We start from the raw sequence: 20839 nt of genomic DNA on the forward strand, positions 1-20839 counted from the left end.
TGTAAATTGTAACAATGTGCCAAATTGGCATTTACTAAGTTCACAAAGCTTGGATTTTTTTAAAACCATGTGTGTTCATTTTTCAATATTGTCGGCGAAAAATCCAATTAGGTACTTAGACACTTACATAGCTATCATAAACATAATCCGATCCCAACGCCCGGAGGTATTTATTCTTTACGTTGGCCGACCGTTTAAATTTTATTACTTAGATTCTTATTTCGAGAATGATGTTTTTAACAATTGAAGATTTTTTGTATAATTTTTGACAATATTTTTGTTCGGTATGTTCGAGAAGTAGCTCATTATAACAGTGAATAATTGTATGGAGAAAACCATGAGCTAAAATGTCAACTAATGTTTCATCGTTACATCCGAGATCTCGCTATTTCTGTGATCGTTATAACCGAGTTCGACTGTAGTTTATTTTATAATTTCATTGGTATTTTAGATATTTCTTCACTCCATACATATTTATTCGGACTACTTCTCCTACTCATTGATTACGTAGTAAAAGTTTTTTTTTTTTTAAAGATATGGGAACCCACCTACATAGTTTAGTAATCCAAATTGACACTGCAAGCTTCCGCTAATCTCAATAAGTTCTTAATACTGTGTTAGAAAATTCCTTTGTACACGGTGATGTAAAATCGTGTTACCATAAGCAAGACAGAATATTCTGAAGTTCAGACACTGGAAAAAAAAACATAGAGACATACTGTTAACTAATTCATTTTCCATAGTTTAAAAAAATTATGCTATAATTTGGGCAAAATAAATTTCAAATCATAAATACGCTAGTCATATAATTAGCGTGCACTCTCGCCTGCTGTAAATTACCGGCTGATTAAAAGAATTTCTACTTTTGTTTTTGTCTCTATCACACAAACACCGCCCAAAGAACAGCATTTCTGTCTTCATTGTTACAAGTTTTATTCTCGTGCTCTTTCTTATGCAGTAAAACCGATTTATTGTGTTTTTGGCATCACTTTCATTCGTATAATTATTCTTCGCATTGTAAGGAAAACTATTTTTTGTATTAAAATCCAGCATATTTATACAAATTTTACTTTCCAAATCCGATGTGAAAATGTCCATTTGAAGTTAACAAAAAATACAACTTCATCATTTAAATAAATAAGAGAGTATAATCAAGTATTGTATTATATGTAGACTCCTGTTACGTTAAATGAGGGTTAATTAATAATAAAAAAAGTTAGAATAAAGAATTGTGTTTATTCAATATATTATTCTTTGCGCCATTAGTTTTCTATAGTTGATAAAATAAATTTATGTGGTAGAATTTACAATAATAATTTACAAGATTTACAAAAAAATATTCAACCCATGGGCATCAGTTACTAATGCATACTTCATAAATACAATACAACATAACAGTTACATACATCTATTTTAATTATTAACTCAATTTAATCTTATTACGCAACATCATTTATTCAAAAACGGTTTGAAAAATGAGAAAGAAGCAATTAATTTCTGAAGCTAGAATACTAAAAATAATAAAGTTTAATACTTTATGGAAACTCACCCGAGAGTCAAAAATTCGATATTTTGTGCAAAATTGGTCAATGTACTGAAGATACTAAATTACATACATAATTTAGGGTACACTTAGACAAACAAAACACATTTTTGTTCCCATTAAATATCATCATGCAAATATATGTATATATAAATATATATGGCACTGGTATTGTATCAAACATTTACCATTAAATAAATTTGTTTAAGAAGTATCTACAAATTTTACACCTGACTCGATAAACACGAAAATAATTACTTCAATATTAAAAGTAAACAGGTAAGTATGTATATCACATTCATTTTAAAGAACAATTATCATTATTTGTTATTAACAACATTATAAGACTTCCAATCATTGTGTTTGGTGATACATTTCAGAATTTAGAATGTCCTGAGGTGATTAGAAAACATTTTCAATTATTGATCATGCAAATTAAAGAGAGCATATTTTTTTGTGTGAATGGTCTGGTCTACAAAACTAACAAATCCATTCTAATGATGACTAAATTCAATAATAAACAATTTCATTACGGCTACATACAATCATTTTCCAAATAAAAATACAGTATTTACATTTCGGGACTGAAAATAATAAGAATGCCCAGTTACATTCTGTTTACTTTGGATGAATAAAAAAACACATACTAGGGATCTCGATACAAATTGCAATTTTTATATTTTTTTATTAACTTAAATGGGTATCTAGATCTTTTAAAAATCAACACCCAGTTAGAATGGAAAATCAATATAAAACTTCTTTATTTCTCACTGCATTTTTGTTTACAAAAATTGAAATCGAAGAAGTTCATTGGTTATTTTTATATTTTTTAAGAGACTATCAAACTAAGCCATTTAAAAAAAAAGTATCACAACATTCTGTCATTGGTCTATTTCGGAGAACTGGTGGTTTCGTTCAAAGTAGTTCATTTTTATCAACATCGTTTCTAATAATTTTTTCATACATTTTCATACACTATTTGAAAGCTCAAATTTTTACCGCACGTAAGAAAACATTTTATGTATCAAATTTCCCATTCCACTAAACTTTCTCATTAATTAGTGGCTACATGGTCAAATTTTAGCAAACATTGTAATATTTTTGCTAGCCTGCTAACAATATTAATGTTGTGGGTTATATTAATGAAATAATATAGGTACAGACCTTAAAGGACAAATCACAGGAGTCACATTTAACGAAATGTCCAGGAAACAAGATTTTATGATTGTGCTATTTCCAAAACATCATAACTTTTCAACCGAATGAGATAATTTCAATCAGTGTAAAATATTGATTTTTTTGATAATTGTACATATTAAACTAGCGTATCTGGAACAACTGATGTTTTATGCATTCAAACAAAGTGAACTTTGATGTTTTATTCACATATAAAATAGCTTATTGCGATAATTTCTGCATTTTTAATGTCAAAATGGCCAAAAGTGGACTCCTGTGTTTTATCCTATAAGGTAAAAAGATATATGTTCATTTTTTTATTGTCGCATACACAAAAAATTACAATAATAATAAAATTAAAAAAGAAACAACCTAGTTTAAAAACATATCAAAATATTCTTAATTAAATAGTTTTGAAAAATAAAGTTAATATTTAAATTTAATGACTGTCAAAAGTAAACAATGTTCAATAAAAATACTGCTTCATGATTTATTAAAAGCAAATTATATCCATTTTAAGTAAAGGTTCAATGAACTGAAATGTGTTTTAATTCTGGACTGGAAAATAATAATGCCTTACGTTTAATAATAATGAAGATGAAGAAATTTAAAAGCCATTTTTGAGCTAAGAATATAATTAGGTTGTTGAAATATCGATTGATAAAAAAATTACCAAAGGGGCCATGTCTAATGAAGTTCTGTATTGGAATATTTTTTTATGGCTGTAGTTTTCATTTCAAATTGTATTGTACATTCTAAATTGAGTTTGAAATTCTTAGGATTTAAGATTACTACGATTATTAATTTTAACTACATTTCATAAGATCTGTTCAGATGTAATAATGTAAATAAAGAGTAAATATATAGTTGAAACAAATTTATTATAACAATGCGGTGAAAATATTTTGATAGATCCTATGCAAAAATATTTCAAAATTGAATGATGTATTTATAATAAAAATTTAGGTAACATCTTTCATCGATCGATTAATAAAAAATATGTTAATTAATAATCAGTCCGTTACTACATATGTTGAATTCTGGTTTAATTTTCACAATTGCCTAAATCCTAAATAATAAATATTTCGCTATAAACGATAGCAAGGGCGTGGACGGGTTGATGTAGCGAACTCTCCCTCTATAGGGCAGATATCCACAGTCCCCGTAATACTAGGAAAGGTTACTCCAGGTGAGGCCAGAACCAATCTCATCTGACGTCACTCCAGGTATTTAAGTCAATTAATAATGAATGTTGAACAATCAATGTTGGAGAATTTATGTACAATTTGTTTGAATCACATAATCCAGATTAGTAAAATAGTTCAATGGTTAATGACAATTTTTAAGAAAATAGGAATACATTGTACATATTATTATTAAAATACATATCTATGTGAGTAAAAATGCAATATATTTTTCTAGTTGGTATTTATTGAATTTGTACATGTTTTAACTTACCCTTTACTTATAGTACATTGTCTGACTGATCCTTAGTACAGCATGAGCTAACTATAAGTAATAACACAAAAGAGTTTCAATTGAATAAAATCGACAACTGAAAAATATAAAAGTTAAGAAACTATAGTACGGGAAGTGCTTTACTATAAAATAGGGTTTGTGCGAGGAACTGAGTAAATCATAATTTTACCATAAACTAAAGTGTGTCACTTGTTAAATTATGTAATAAATAAAGTACAAACAATCTTATACTAAAAATAAAATTATTCAGTGTGCATTTACAACGTTTCTTATGTTTTCGAAACGGTTTAACTATCTGCTACAGGATTGTATATCAAACTCGATACAAGATCATATGAAAACCAAGTATATACATGAACGTATTGCAATCAGATAGAGGATCCAAACAATCTGCGACATGATCAAATGCCAGCTCAGTGCACGATCGTAACACCTGCTATATGTTCCTATGATAACACTTAATGATTATTAACTTCAGTATCAGAACAACTTATTTAAGGACCATACAATAACCTGCGTAAGACTGCGCGTAAACCTTCTACCTGCTGCAGGATCGCGGGGAAAACAAAATTAACAAATTGTTTATGCCGAAAATAAATAAAGATTCAGTTCCCCATTCAGTTGCGTAACATTACAATTAACTAAGTATGAATCCACTTCATCTAACATCTCGTGATGCAAGATCACTATTGTCGTGCCTTCTAACATCTCTGTCTGCATCAATTAAACTAAATGTCATGATTCGATTTATGTTCTCGCCTATTGGGCACTGCGATGGGAGCACTTCGATCATTACTGACTATTCCCACGATGGGGTTTTCTTCTGAAATTCGCAGCTTGTCCGCCGTATCGCTGTCATTCGCGTACTTAATATCTTCGTGGTGATTATCGGGAGAAGAAGAACCTACACTGGAGAGGCTGGAGAGTCCGTCGCAAGGAGGGTCTGTAGCCGGACAGATGTCACTCCCCATCAGTCCATCGGTGGCGGAATCTTTTTCTGTTTCCGATTCCGTGTCTAGTTTGGAGCCCTCGTTGGCTCTCCGTATCCAATGTTCTCGGTTGATCCTGACACGGTCTACCATGGGATCTAGACTAGGAGACAGCACAGCGAATGCCTGAAATTATTCAACATTTTAAAATACCAAAACGATACCTAAAACGAATTTAATTAAGTAAAAGAAATGTAATTTTTTTACCTCGTAAATAGGAAGGCAAATAGAATCGATGAATCCGACTTGCATCATAGGTAACTGGTCTTCTTTTTCACGATTCATAATATCCTGCAAAGAGAAACAAAACAATGTTATGGGATTGACAATGTGCAACATGTTGCTGTAGAATGGAGGGGAAAGCGAAACACCATTCTCCTGTAGTTCATTATGAGTACACAGTCGCACCCGGTGAGGCGTTCATACAGAAAGACAAAATGAAGTATGTATTATTATAAAAGAAAGAAATAAATGATTATAGAGACGAGCCATTTAAAGTCAATATAATGCTAATAGGTATTTGAGAATTGTGCATAATCTGCATCTGTCGACCTAAATTTGTTTCCTGATTTTTTAATTTAAAAAGACTTAATATTTGAGGAAATTTTTCAAGAGTTATTGAATGTTCATCGACAGATCATCATCAGTGGAACTACAGCCTGTTGTAGGCACTGACCTCCTCCAGAATCTGTCTCCTTTCCTCCCTGTGCCCTGTGGCTCTTCTCCAGTTTGTCAGGCCAATCGCTCTAATGTCACTTTCCACTTTATCCAGCCATCTTAATGTTGGTCTGCCTTCCGGAGTGGTATAAAGAATCTTTTTTGGGGTACGATTTTCATTCATTCTGTGCACATGGCCCGACCATTGTAATCTTCTTATTTTTATGAATTGTGCAATATTGGGTTCGCCATACAGTGCCTCTAATTCATGATTAAAATATCTCCTCCACACTCTGTTCTGGTCGACAGATGCAAATCTTTGGGTCGAGAGATGCTAATCTTAAATACCTACTGACATACTTTAGCTAGCTTACCACTTACATAATACAGAACGCAATAATGATGCTCATCTAAGTACATTATCTAAAATTATTTAACATTTGTAAAATATATATATAATTTATGTATTTTTATTGTTTTATTTTTTCACATTCTTTAAATATTTTTTTATTGCTTGTTCTTTTGTTGATATGCCATGTATTTTTTATTGTTTTTGTTGATGTTTTTTTTCTATGTAGTATATATGGTGATATTGATTTGTAAAATTGTTATACATATATTCGCCCCAACTCAGGACTTTGGTTCCATGGAGTTGGGACTTGTGTCTCAATAAATGTTAAATGAATATTTTGTGAATAAAATAAATATATAATAAATAAATCAATTTTAACTAAGGAAAATGACTTACAATGGGAGTGATCTTAAGTTCATGCCTCTCAATGTCTCCCTGCTGGAAGAACTCTCTGGTGACCAAGCTGGCCACACGCTCCTCCACGGGCCACGGTTTGCTAATGGCTGCGAGGTCGCACACCGTCATGGTCATAGCCCGCAGTAAAGTTCGGTTCTCTTCCGAGGACCACAGTTCTGGATCACGATTGTTCTCCTCGGAGGCGACCAAATTCAGGAACGCTCCCCGTTTTCTAAAATAAACAGCATACAGTAATTACTATGATGTATAATATAAGGAGTTTAGATGATAGCCAATTATTTACAAGCGAGCAAACAATGCTTTATTTACCCAAATGTTCTTTAAATAGGTTTAAACTGACAATTTTGACATAGACCAGCCAACGATAGGCCATAAGCCCTATCAGCCCTGCCTAGACTTTCAAATTTTTGTTCTCTAAAATATTCTCCACTTCATTCGTTACAGTAAAACTCCAACTATCCGGGTTAATGAGTGCCAGACATTATCACATAAAAAATTACCTAAATATGTCCAGCTAAATTAATTGCTTCGATGAAGAAACGCGCCGCCTGCCAGTGCCCTAATTATTTTGTTATTATAATATCTACTTTATTTTTTATTCCCTGGTAACAGTTCTAATGCATTTGTCAATAAAAAAAAAACTTTCTCCGATCGAGGAGTTATATTCCAAGTATGTACTTTTAATATGATTAATGGGTTGTAAAATAAAGAACACAAGAACAAGAAGATATTTTTACCACAGTTAAAAATTTTGTAGAGATATTTGTTATCAATAAAGCAGAAATAAAAAAGATTTTTTTTTTTAAATCTTACAGGGGAAGTGTTAAAATTTTTAGAGTTCCATACAAGATCTATTCAAAGCTGTTATTACCTAAAGTAAACAGCGAGATCAGTGCTAAGTATGGCATCCTCTAATACTTTGATAACCCTCTCGTAGTCCTCTGGAGACAGGTGAAGCAGGATCTGGTTTCCCGGAGAGTTGAGGATCATAAGACATTGATCAAAGTGGTGGTGCTCCATTGTGGAGGTGGAATACAGCTGGGCAAGTGGGGATGATGCTCTGAAAACGTCATTGAAAAAATTATAAATACATGAATATTACGTCCGCATATTTTACGATAACATAGTCATAACTGAAAAAAGCAGAATTTCCAGGAGAGCCTAAAAACTAAAATAACATATTACAATAAAAATACTATTGCATATTGCATAAAGAAAGTCGTCAGTGTTTGCATGGACCCTAGAAAGAGAATTTAACCAGCAAATGAAAAATGATAGTAAAAAAATAATATTATAAACATACTTGTGTGAAAAAAATAAAGCGCAAGGGGTGAAACTAACCAAAACCATTATAATTATTTGATTAATAAACTTATAAACCATATATCTTAATAGCATTTTGTTTTACAGACATAAAATGTTTGTTTTTAACAATGAGGTAAATTCAAGTACAGGTTGTTCTCATTATTTTATTAAACAATGAGCCGGATATCCAGTATCTGGCCAAACCGCTATCAGTTTTATCACTACTTACTAACCAAAATCTCCTAATAAAATATTTCAACTAAAGGGACAATTTTCTATTAGACGTGAAAGAAACCGTGTTAGAAAATGGAAAACAAATGGTAGTGTGGGGTTCGAGCCTCGGACTTTCTGGTTCCAAGTCTGTGACACTACCACGAGACTGTCTCTTAATTAATTTCAAAGTGATATTTAGCTGCCTACCATGCATAGTCTCATTTTGATATGGTCAACACGATATATTAAATGTTGTTTTTCATAGCAATATTTCATGAACTAAAAGTGAAAGGCATCATTCGACTTCGCTTCATGTAACAAATGATGGAAATAGGATGCAATTGGGATGCGAATGTAGTATCCTATACATCATCAGGTGTGACTAGGGGAATGATGATGATCTAAGGTATAATATCAATAAGTAAAGAACCTACTTTATTTGAAATGAGTTGTTTGTTCCTCGATGATCAAGGTCATGACATAGACAGCCAATCATCAGAGCGAGACACTCTATCTCTCCAAATATTTTCCACCACTGGGTAGCCTGTAAATGAAAAAGAAAATGGTAAGCATAAATTTCGCTAAGATAACAATGAAAAATATATTTTTAAATCCCGATAAATGATAAAAAAATGCATTTTTTGTTTCTGCACACATGTATTATTTTGTAAGAAGATTCGGCTGGATTTTTTTACTTCAATGACGTCATAATATGGTAACTGCATAATATCACTATACCAAAAAAAGTTGATTGACTATCATGGCTAACATTTAATATAAAGACTAATTAAAGAATAAGGAATAAAAAATTATAAGAAACAATGAATAAAAGGAAGCATGATTAAAAAATTATGCTATATTTTAAAATTAAAAAAAAAAAGAAATGTAACACCTGCTTTAATCTCAATACATTTTTTTGCATATTGCTATATTGCAATATTGCTATATTATTCTTATAACCAAGTTACATATTATCGACTCCTCTAACATATGCAGTGGGTTTGCATATTCTATCGCATTCTTAGGTGATACTTTTCTGACATTCCGTCAATCACCTGCGCTTTTCCAGGCCCTGCGAGACCCTTAGATTTGTCATCTCCTCTTAATTTTAGCTTTTATAAAGCCGATTCTTAGCTCTATTAGTCATAGTAATCTGGGTAGTCTTCTAACCTTTTTGCTTACCTATCTTCTTGGTACTCTATGATAAAGACACCTACTCAGGACTCCCCCAGCGAATAAGCTTGTTTTCTTTGCTGAGATAACTTTGGTACTGGGCTATGCCTTGGATCTCACCGCGTACGATCACGTTATATTGATCTGCCTCTGCTTACCCAGTTGCTTACCTTATTTGGTTCAACCGGGTATTTCAGCTGGACATATAATTTGACTAACCCAAATCCCAGTAATTGATCCCTGGTACCTATTCAGTAAAGCAGGACTGCTGGCCTAAAGGCCCTTTCGCAAACATCTGAATATGGTGCGAGAGCTTGGCTGTCTAAACACCACGTATTCCTTCACCCGGGCCAATAGGAGCCATAAATCACCCCCGTGTCGTGAAACAATAACTCCACCATCTCTCAATCTGTGAAGTCAGAGCTTGTCAACCCGTGTAACCTAGGATATTGTATTTATTTAATTTCCTAGTGCTTGTACTGTACGAACTATATGAATAAACATATTTGAAACCAGTTGTGTTAAAGATATATATTTGATTTTAATTATTGACTTTATTGTAAGGAATTCTGAAGAGATTTAAGATGTGCTTTCAACCAAATCCAAAGGTTCAATCATACTTAAAATATGATTCTTAGAATACTAACGAGATGTATTGACATAACAATGAAAATACCGACTGTACTGTTTTTCAAAAAATATGTTATGGTTTTAATAAAATTGTTGTGAATCAAAAGATGAAAATAAAAACTAAAACATATACTGAGTTTTTCTACTGACATTTTTTGGTGGAACTGCATTTTAATTATAATAATAAAAATACGTATATAGTTTTATTCCACTTTTATTTATCATTTTTTTTATTTTTTTTTACAGTGACAAAACCCGGTCACTGGTAAAAAAAAAAAATTATAAATAAAAGTGGAATAAAACTATAAACGTATTTTTATTATTATAATTAAAAACTAAAACATTGGATTGGGCCAAACCTTTGGCTGGTTTTGACAGAATGCAAATGGGCTGTTGAGTGTGGCCAAAGCCAAAGCTGATGCTTCGGTTGGACCTTATTGATGATATTGAAACAACTCGATATTTACCGTTAGTATTGAAAACATCATCTGTGCGACATTGAAGGCGTGTCTCCAATTGTGGTACGTCACATTCCGGTAATTCTTCTTTACACTGAGTAGCCAGCGACACAGCACCGAGTACTCTATGTGGAAGCGCTCCACAAAGTCCAGGTCAAGGAACATGCGTAAACAAGCCGTCAACGTTTCATCGTCATGAAGGTCGATGTCATCGAAAGCTAGGTCATGAAGCTGGAAGTGGGCGGATGATGGGACCCGCAATGTCTATAAAATAAGAAGTTATCGGTTACAAATTGGAAGAAAATAAGAAATTATTGGGTAAAAAATGGAACAAAACGAGAAATTTTTGGTTAAAAAGTGGAACAAAATGAGATATTTTCGGTTGCAAAGAGAAACAAATTGTAAATTATCAGTTACAAAGTTGAACAAAATAAAAAGTTATTTGTTTCAAAATGGAATAAAATAAGAAATGATCGGTTACAAAATGAAACAAAACAAAAAAAAATTGGTATCAAAGAAGAACTAATGATGAAATTAACAAACTACATACATACAATGATGAACAAACTACAAAATAAGAAATTGCTTTTTGTAAAGTGCAAGAAAATAAGAAATTATCGACTACAAAATGGAACAAAACAATACATTTTTGGTTGCAAAGAGAAACAAATTATGAAATTATCGGTTACAAAGTGGAACAAAATAGGAAATTATCAGTTACATAGATCTATGTGTGCTATTGAATGAAGTGAAATTTAACTTACTCTCAATCTTGAGGCATCATCCATGGAGGCCGATGCATGGTAACTGAGAACCTGGAAAAATATTTATTGAAAATAAGAAACAAGTTTAAAAAAAGTAAAAATAGGATATTACGCATTGTTTAATTTATAATTAAAATACAGGTAGATATATCAGATCTTGTGAAAAGGTAGAAAATTTATTTGTTGTGTATGGCAGTCAATTGGTAGAATTCCTTAGGTTTGAAAAATTTGGTTAGGTAGGCATCCAAAATAAAATACTATTACTGGATTAAATTCTTCAGGTACTACATTATTGTATAAACATATATAACATTGTCTCATCACAATACATGAAAGTTATGTAGTATAAATAATTACTTCATTTAATTCATAATTCAATACAACACGGATGCAGAGTTTCAACTATTTTTCAAAATAAACCTTTGTAAATGAAATCAATATAAACATCTAATTATTATAATAATTTTAAATATCCCTACAAATATTTTTTAAATAATGGAAGGCTTTCCCGATTATACCTACAACGTACTAAATAAAATGTACTCAATATGCCAGTAACACTAAGTAATGGATTTTTAATTACTTGAATTATCTTGGTATATTTAGAAATACTCAATACTTGCTAAAATACCCCCATTAGCACCATTGTGTTAAAAGATTTAAACAGCAATTTTTGTATTTCTTCCAAGTCGGTCCCTCAATGCTGAGGATCGTGATCACCATGAACACTTCTGATTAGACTGTTCCACTCCAGTCTGTCCTCAGCCCGACGAACTGACTCATCAAATTTTAGCCCCGTAGCCACCTTTATTTGGTCAGTCTATCTATATGGAATTTTACCCCGGCTTCTCCTACCTTTAACTCAGCCAGACATTATTGCCTTTTCTAGATTGTCTGGCTCATGTCTAGCAATATGTCTAAAGAAAGACAGTATCCTTCTCAAACACACCACTGATAGACGAGTTGTAATATGAAGCTCTTCCAGTATCGATGCATTCGTCCTTCTGGCTGTCCGAGGCAGACGCAGCAGCCTTCTCCAACACCACATCTCGAATATATCGATCCTCTTCCTCTCGTATGCACGCATTGTCCACGTTTCAGCCCCATATAGGAAAACAGAGAATACCAGGGCTTCCATCAACTGCTTTTTTGTGTTTATTGATATACCTCAATCTCGCCAAATCTTCTCCAAACGGTTCATTGCTTCTTTGGCCATTTGAATCCTGCAACCAATCTCAGGTCTGGTTCAATCTCTGGTCTCGCTTATCTCCAACAACGGCAGTTACACAAAGCCGAGGTACACAAAGTCATCTATCAGTTCAAGGTCTTGCATCTGTCTTGTCCTTAAGAGACTGCCAGCTCTGTCTACAATCATTAGCTTTGTCTTACTTTTATTTATTTTCAGACCCAGAGCCTCACTCTCCAACTCTATCTGTCTGAAGGCTTCTGCTAGCTCGGTTTCATCTTTGGCAATCAGTGTCGTGTCGTCTGCATATCTCAGATAAATTATGTACGGTTATTATTTTTTGTGTAATAACCACAAATACCATTTTGTATAAATACCAATAATAAGGAAACTTTGTAAATATTTAAGTTAGTTTGATAATGTCCTAACAAAATGGAACGCGTCACATTACACGTCACGTCACGTCACTCTTGCGTATATTTTCAAAAATAAAAGTCTAATTGAATCCAATAATATAGTAGGTATGATATTTTATTTTGGATATCTTACCAAATTTTAGAAAAAGTATTTTTAGTATAAAGTAAATTTTGATGTGGACGTAATATTTATGTAATTTTATAATAAAGGTATTTAACAAATGAAAATACATTTTTTTTAAGTAAAAATGATGAAAAACGCAACTCACATCGAGTGTGACACTCTGCTTAGCCATTGCTGTGATAGCCTTCTCATACATGTGTGTGTTGTGAATTCCCATGCCACAGAAGATGGCAAACGCCTCCACAAAGTTCTCGTCATTCTTTGTAAACAGCAGCCCTTCAAATTTGTTGATAAGCTGAAATTTCAAGTACACATATCATAAATTGGACAGCTGTTGGTCAACCGGAAGCATAAAATTTAATATTGATAATATTTTTCTGAGATGTTACTTGTTGATGACGTTTCGGACAACATTGATAAAAAGCCTATTAATAGGCATGATGTTTTTTTAACGTATTAGATCTGAAGTTTTGTTTGGTTCTTATAATGTACACACCAGTCGTTAGCTAACCTTAGTATTAAAGCTTTAGAGGACAATTAGTCCAAATTACGGACGCTGTAATGCTGTCGGAATAACATACAAACAACACACGTTATAGCAAATTATTAAGACCATCAGGAAGTTAGTCAAAAACGAAAAAAGGACCATGTTGTGGTCCCGTGGCTAGTGTTGTGAATTGACCTATTAGAGGTTCGAGGTTCAAACGCATTTGTTGATTCCCATTTTCTAGTAAGGAGTTATTGACAATTTGTTGAAAATGGCCAGCAAATAAAATTATTTGGGCATCAAAATCATAAACAGCATGTTCAATCACCACATGAATGATTTGAGTACGAGACAATATAATACAAAAAAAATTAGCATAATTGGTGTTTCAAATAGTAATACAATTGGTGTTTCAAATAGTAATACATGGAGCAGTTTATAAAAAGGAAGAAAATAAAACATTAAAATTTTATGTTTTATAAAAAGGTTTAGTAATTTACCTGAATAACTCCGATGATCTGCCCCGAAGAGTTCTTAATGGCCATACATAAAATTGTAGTGTGTTTAAAGTTGGTTCCCTCATCAACAGATGCATCGAATCTTTCATCATCATATGCATTTGGAATGTTTACTGTCTGTAAATGTAAAAGAAACATCCAATTTATAAGTTGTATGATTTGCATAGCAATATTGCTATTAAATTTGAGAACTAAGAAAACGGTGAAAAAAACACAGAGAATGTTTATACAGATACTTTTTATGTGTTTTTTTTAGAATAAAGCAAATAAATTGACTAAAATATTCCATTTACATTAAATTTTTACGTAACGCCTTTCGTATCAATATTTTTCTTGGAGAAAAGTTAAATTAATGTGGAAGACAGCAAATGTCAGTTTCTGGTAGTGTAATTACACAGGAAAATGATTTAAAATCAATCGACTCATTAATTTTGTTTACAGTCAAATCATACTAGTTTTATATTTTTTATTTGGGCAATGTTTTGTCATTATGAATATTATTTTTTGATAACATCTACTCAATATGTATTTCATTATAAAATAAAATCCTTACCTCTCCTGTAGTGGCTACGTAACCCGTGATACCAATATTGATTGGAAATCTGCTTTCAAATGGACTGAAAAGAGAAAACAAAAATTTACTCATAAGATTTTAAAATTAATGTTTCGACACTTTCATTATATCATTACTAGATTAGAAACGGCATAAATAATATACCTCGATTACCCACGACGAAATCAACAATAATAAAAAAATATTTGAGAAAATAATGCAATTAATAATTTTGGCTAAAAAATTTTTCAAAGCAAAATAATTTGGATGAATAGGTATATGAACATTATTTTTCTGTCACTCTCTCGCAAATGCCTCCCCAATACTGTGAGAAAAAGACAACTGCACGGCGGACTGATTATGCCTAATTAATATCAACCTTTCATGTCCCGTTTACCACACCCCAAAACTGAACCGATTTATATTTTTTTTAAGAAAGAGTGTTGGAATCGTATTTTCTGTCTGAAAATTTTGCGATTTTAAAAAGTAGTTATCATATTTGTATACCGTACATCCGAAGACGTCAGATAAAATAAACAATAAAGACACGCCAATGATAAATATCTATGGCGCGTAAAAAATCACCGCTCTAATCTAAATCCAGGAAGAAAATAAGGGAGAAGTTTTTATGAAGAAAAGTCAGGCCCCGTTTCCTCTTAACACTTTCAATCATGTTTAGGTATGATTATCTGTCCATGAATTATATGGATATAATCATCATTATGAGTCTGTTCGCATCCGATGGCGCAAATAGCACTGCATTACTGGATCTAATGCAGCGTATCTTGATCATCTTTTACATGAAGGTAAGTTGACCAGTCTTACTTTTCAGATGCCAGTTCAGGAAGATGAAATATCGTAGTGTTTTTTTAAACCAATATTTTTATACATGAATAAACAATGCAAATCTGTGCGTGAATTAGAACCGGAACCCTGGACGAGTGTTTTGATTTGACGATGGCTTTTCTCAGGTAAAAGTCCTGAAAAGCTAAATCGGGTGGAGATAAGGCCGCCTCATTGTGTGGTGGTCTATTATACTTAAATTTGATGAACTTATGTGTTTTGGAATGCGAATTTGTTTTTCTTTTGTTGTTTGAGAGCGTACCGTATTGGGCGAATTCTTTGAATGTTTCCCACATTTTATTTTATTTGGGAAATCAACAGTTCTACATACATATTTATAGTAAACAAACAGATATAGTGTATAAACTCAGAACTAATAACAGATTTCCACATAGTATACAGAGTTAGTAAAGAAAATATATTACATATCAAATAAATACATATAATTTATACATATAAAAATGTTATTTTCATGTTCTCGCAAATATTTTTCAAAAATCAAAGAATTTTTTATATTTATTTTAAGAACATTAAGTTACTGTGAATTGGGTGGGATTAGGACAAGAATGCTTGAAGAGAGGATAAGGAGGGGAAGGGAGATGCACATATGTATAGGGGTTTTGTGTGGTTCCTTGTTTTGATATTTTTTTTGCCGCGGTCTCGATTTGGAACTAACACTGTATTCCTTCACTGTCATGATGGAAAACTAGAATATTGTACTGACCATAAATACATGATGAATCTCAAATTGACAATACTGCAGTGAGGGGTACAATGAAACCTTTTAATTTGATTATTTAGATTTTGTAAAAATGATAGTGAATATGCAAAACTGAAGAAAGACACAAGTCTTTTTTTGAGAAAGGGGAAGGTGCTTTCATTGTATACTTTAAGTCCTAGGTTCGATTCCTGGTAGGGTAGATGTGGAGTATTATTAAATACGTGCGTAGGTTTTCACGGTCACTGTTATCAATGTGTGTCTTTTTTAGATGATAACGTGTAAGTTGATTCGTTCCGATGTTTTGTCTACCGTTGCAATAGCCATCTTTTTGGTAAATTGTGTGTTTAGAAGAATAAAACATGTACCCATAATTTGTACCGTGTCGCAGTCACCAGCAGGCACATTCCGTGAAATTTTTGTAGTGTGTAGTGCCGGGACAACGTTAAGTTTAATTTCAGTCGATATTGTTTATGTTATTTGGGTGTTTGTGTATTTCAATTGCCTCTTTTATAATTCGTGCACTGTTATTTTTAGGTTTATGCAAAATCTTCAGTTTGAAAGCGAAAAGATGTCCCGTGTCAAAGTGTTCCGCTATTGCAGATTTTTCAGGGTGCTCTAATTTACATTCTCTTTTAAGTTGATCGATTCTTTTCTTTGCCGTGCGCCCTGTTAGTACAATGTTCACTTTATCACATCCTTGGCAGCTCAGTTTATAAACTGCTTCAGTTGCCAGGGGGTTCTTGTCTTTGGGTTTAATAAGCATATCCCCTTCAGATCAACTGGACTGTCTGAAATTTTATAAACTCTTAACATTAAAACTAATCATAGAAAACATTCTCCCTCGTGATTGTGAAACATTTAACCAGAATTTTAATAGTCTTGATATATTTAACACCCCATATAATAGGTACAGAAAAGAACTAATATGCTTGATTCAGAATAACAGAGAATAGAAGTTTTGTCTTTTTATTTCTCGTCATCAAATCAAATGCAGTTTTCCACTCCTATTTTCCTTCATTCATCCTTCACCACTCCTCATCAATTTTTTTCTTTTCCTTCCCACGATCTCCTTGTTTTGTCCATATTTCTTTTATTATTTTGTAATACGGTGTATTTTGGTAGTCAGATGGCAGAAGGGACTATCTGTATTTTTGTCTATGTTTTAGTTTTCAAAAGTATTAATTAATATTTCAGTAAATACACGCAGCAAAAAAATTAAAAAATCAGCGTCATTTAGAATGGTAATTTATTATTGAAAAGCAACACTAAAATATTTTAGTTTGTGGATTAAAGTCTTGAAATTGAGACGTATTTCAGCTCTCCTGAACATATTTGAAAATTACAGATGATCCCTTCTGCCATCTGACTACCGATTTATTAATTATACAGTTTAAACTGTCGTCGCTTTATTTTAGTATAATTAAGTGAATACATATTATTGGATGGCAGGCCCTACTATTTTTCAATATTAATTTTTTATAGTTTCTATTAACAATCATTTAACCTGTATCTCTGTTTGTATTCTAAATCCAGTCCCAAATGTCGTTAAAATATTTTTTTGTCGGAACGAACACAACTTACACGGGATCACCCAAAAAATATACATAGTGCAGTATTAGTTTTTTAGGCAAATGTAGAACCGCAATATTTCATTGTTTTTGGACGGCATCTGAAGCATTGGACTGATCACCTAACCTTCGATAGAACGAAAAGATCTACACACACTGAGATTGGAGTGCTAGCGCAGTGTCTCATGTACTACTGAGTGGCGTTAGGAATATTATGGTGACGATGAGTGGTGACATTAACGAATTACATATATCAATAGTGATCACCATACCTAGTTCTTGCATCTGTTTCGTCTCGGGTCAGATCATTTGCTTCAAAGTCAAAAACTCTGGAGAAGCTTCCTTTGGATGCTTCGTGAACGAGCAACACCTGGAAATAAAAAAAGGTTTAAAAAAATTATATCTGTTTTTTTTTAGCGCCATACAAATTTAAATTGAACAAAAAGAAGTGAATATTTCTTGGAATGCGTTGTATTGTGTTTAAATTATATATGGCAAGAATGAATGATGACATGGAACTAGGACGACCGAGGAAGATGTGGTATGATCAGACAAACCAAAATCTTAAGTTTGGTTTAAGTTTGTCATGTATGACAAGATGTATGAATGTGGAAGAAGCATGGAATGTATGCCAGGATACGTGCGTGGTGGCCCATCTTCTCTGCCCACCTCTACAGAAAAACGGCGTGATGGTAGTAGTGGTAAATAAATGGAAATACACATTTCTATATGCGAGAGGTAAACTACGGTATCTACGTCAAAAAAAACGGGTCATGCCACAAAATTGAAAAAAAACGAGTTAGTGTCAGAATCATAATCCAAAAGTGATTTTCTTACGTCGAAAAAATTGTTTGATGAGTTTTAAATTCTCTGCAATACCTAAATGTGTTAATAGTAGATGTGCTTACCGAAAACCACGCAATTGGACTAAAAACAATGTAACACTGCTTTAAGGTGCTTAACGTATTGCGGCGAATTGAGATCAACTTGTGGCCAACGTGATAACAATATTGCAAAAATGGGTTAACCTCGCAATAGACGCTTTCTTTGCCAGAATTGTTTTGTTTATTACCAACCAAGGGCAACTAACGTTTTTGTGATTTGGGGATTCATATTGATAGTAAACCCCAAGGTATTTTTAAAGTCTGGTTTAGAACATGAAGCTTTCATTTCAATTTCATTATTTTTTTCCCAAAATTTTTCATTAAAAAAAAAACATACATTTACATATATATATTTTTAGGAAGCAACACTGTTTAAAACATTTGCGTTATTGTTATAACAACGGAAATCAGGTTTTGTAAAAATGTGTTATCCGAATTTTTTAAAAACTTTTTTACTAAAACGTAATTAATATAAAAAAATTGTCTTATCTTTATTGTTCTATATAAGTTATTTTTTTTGTATTAAACTTAACAGCTAAGGTATTAATCGTATTTTTGAAAGTGCGTTTGATGTCAAACATCAATTATCTCAGTTTGAGGTTGGCTTAACACATTTTTGCATGGCACCATCCAATTCTACTTTGATAAAGGAGCGCGTGTAGCTCCGAAACCAGTCAGTAATAAAATAAAAAGTGATAATAATGAAAAAGTGAAACATTTTAGTTTATTTTAATTAACACAAACAAACAGATCATCACGCTGTTTCTCCCGGCTCCCGAGGCCAACTCACGAAAGGAATATAAAAGTAATTAAAAGTAAATTCCATTGGTTTACACACTGCGTAATGTGTAATTTCACGATAACTCCCTGAAGAGTGAAATCCAGTCCATGTATGCGAACATTTGAACAAACTCAAAATATAATAATACGTAACATTAAGTTTAAAGAAAATATTTCTGCAAAAAATATTCTTTTGAACTATTAAGATTTCTTAATAATGAACGATGTTTGAAATTCATTTTGCTTTATGCAAATATAAATTTGTTTATAAACAAACAAATGAATATTAACTTCTGCTTTCGAAATTACATTGTAATTATCGACTAACTCTGTTGTGTATTGAGAAGTATGGAATATTTGTGAGGAAAGTAGCTCATGAATATTTGATCCGAGAGGAGAATTATGTTAAGTGTAAATCCTAAATAACAATGAAAAATGCTCCAAACCGGGGTAAGTAGTAATGCTATTATAAATTATGTAAAATCAGATTTTCACGGTATTCGGTTGTAATGGTCACGATACTTGAATTAGTAAATTTACTAATATAATATTTTTATTGAAATATTTTGCGTTATTCGAGAACGATAAAGAAATTTTCAAGTTAAACTAAAAATTAAAAATTAAATTAATTAAAAATTACACTCGTTTACATATTCATTAATTTATTGAGGCTTTTTAGGCTCTGCCCGTGTGAACCCACAATAATTAAGAAAAATAAAATATACAATTTGTACATAGTAAAATAAATTAAATTCTAATAGCATGTGATGCTATAGAATAATAATCCAGAAAAATAAAGTACAAATAATAAGGAATAAAACAATAAATAATTAATTTCTAAAGAAGATGACCTAAAGAATAATCAGAAAAATATTAATTGAACAAACTTCGTGACATATACGCGGTTTTTCAGGGCCAGACCGCAAAACTTCAGAGAAACGTTTCCCATGGTAAGCTTAAAAAAAAATTCGGATAAAATTTTTCTAGTCATTTAAAAAAATATATATGAAATGGAAAAAATCTTTAATTTCTCGTATTAGCAGTCCCTCCACAAACCCCTACCCCTCTCCTACCCAGCCGAAACCCTTGTGCGCGTCTGGCCCTGAAAAACCGTGTATAGGTAATCAAATATAAAAAAAATAATAGAATCATTAAAATCGATAGTAAATAATACAAAAACATAATTGAAATGATAGTTAAGATACGATTTATAGAGTAAGAAATTAAAGTAATAAATAACATGCCAAATAGCAGTGAGTACTAAATTAAATAGTACTAAACTAAAAAGGATGATAGTAAAAATATACACAGCATAAAAAAAACTGAATATATGGATGGTGATATGCAAAAATGTGTCGTACTTTTAAAAAATCTGATTAATTATTTAGCTTGGCTGTTAAGTTCAATATATTAAAAAGAACTTAATAGAACAAAAAAGGTGATAAAATTTTTATATTTATTATTTTTCAGTGTTAAAATTTAACGAAAAAGGGGGATAACATATTTTTACACAACACATTAAAACTGTTAGCTTTGTTATACCAATAACAATTTTTCGAAATGTAAAACTATCGTTAGAATATATTTTATTGTGATGAAAAAA

General features: G+C 31.9%; 1 protein-coding gene across 1 annotated transcript in view; it reads right to left on the minus strand.

Moving 5' to 3' along the window:
- Nucleotides 1-1216: 1216 nt before the first annotated feature.
- The window catches only part of LOC148281760 (dual 3',5'-cyclic-AMP and -GMP phosphodiesterase 11-like), a 372381-nt gene continuing 352758 nt past the window's right edge, over nucleotides 1217-20839 (minus strand). The window contains exons 9-19 of the mRNA XM_088226167.1: nucleotides 17845-17942; nucleotides 14441-14504; nucleotides 13870-14004; nucleotides 13028-13177; nucleotides 11157-11207; nucleotides 10402-10656; nucleotides 8566-8675; nucleotides 7485-7673; nucleotides 6593-6824; nucleotides 5395-5478; nucleotides 1217-5313 (exon numbers count right to left, since the gene is read on the minus strand). Coding sequence (XP_088082293.1) covers nucleotides 4927-5313; nucleotides 5395-5478; nucleotides 6593-6824; nucleotides 7485-7673; nucleotides 8566-8675; nucleotides 10402-10656; nucleotides 11157-11207; nucleotides 13028-13177; nucleotides 13870-14004; nucleotides 14441-14504; nucleotides 17845-17942 — 1755 coding nt within the window. The 3' untranslated portion in view covers nucleotides 1217-4926. The remainder of the gene's footprint in view (nucleotides 5314-5394; nucleotides 5479-6592; nucleotides 6825-7484; nucleotides 7674-8565; nucleotides 8676-10401; nucleotides 10657-11156; nucleotides 11208-13027; nucleotides 13178-13869; nucleotides 14005-14440; nucleotides 14505-17844; nucleotides 17943-20839) is intronic.

Source organism: Micrasema longulum, unplaced genomic scaffold (genome assembly GCF_059751315.1).
Source record: "Micrasema longulum isolate JH-2025_06_02 unplaced genomic scaffold, ASM5975131v1 h1tg000413l, whole genome shotgun sequence".
Taxonomy (NCBI): Eukaryota; Metazoa; Arthropoda; class Insecta; order Trichoptera; family Brachycentridae; genus Micrasema; species Micrasema longulum.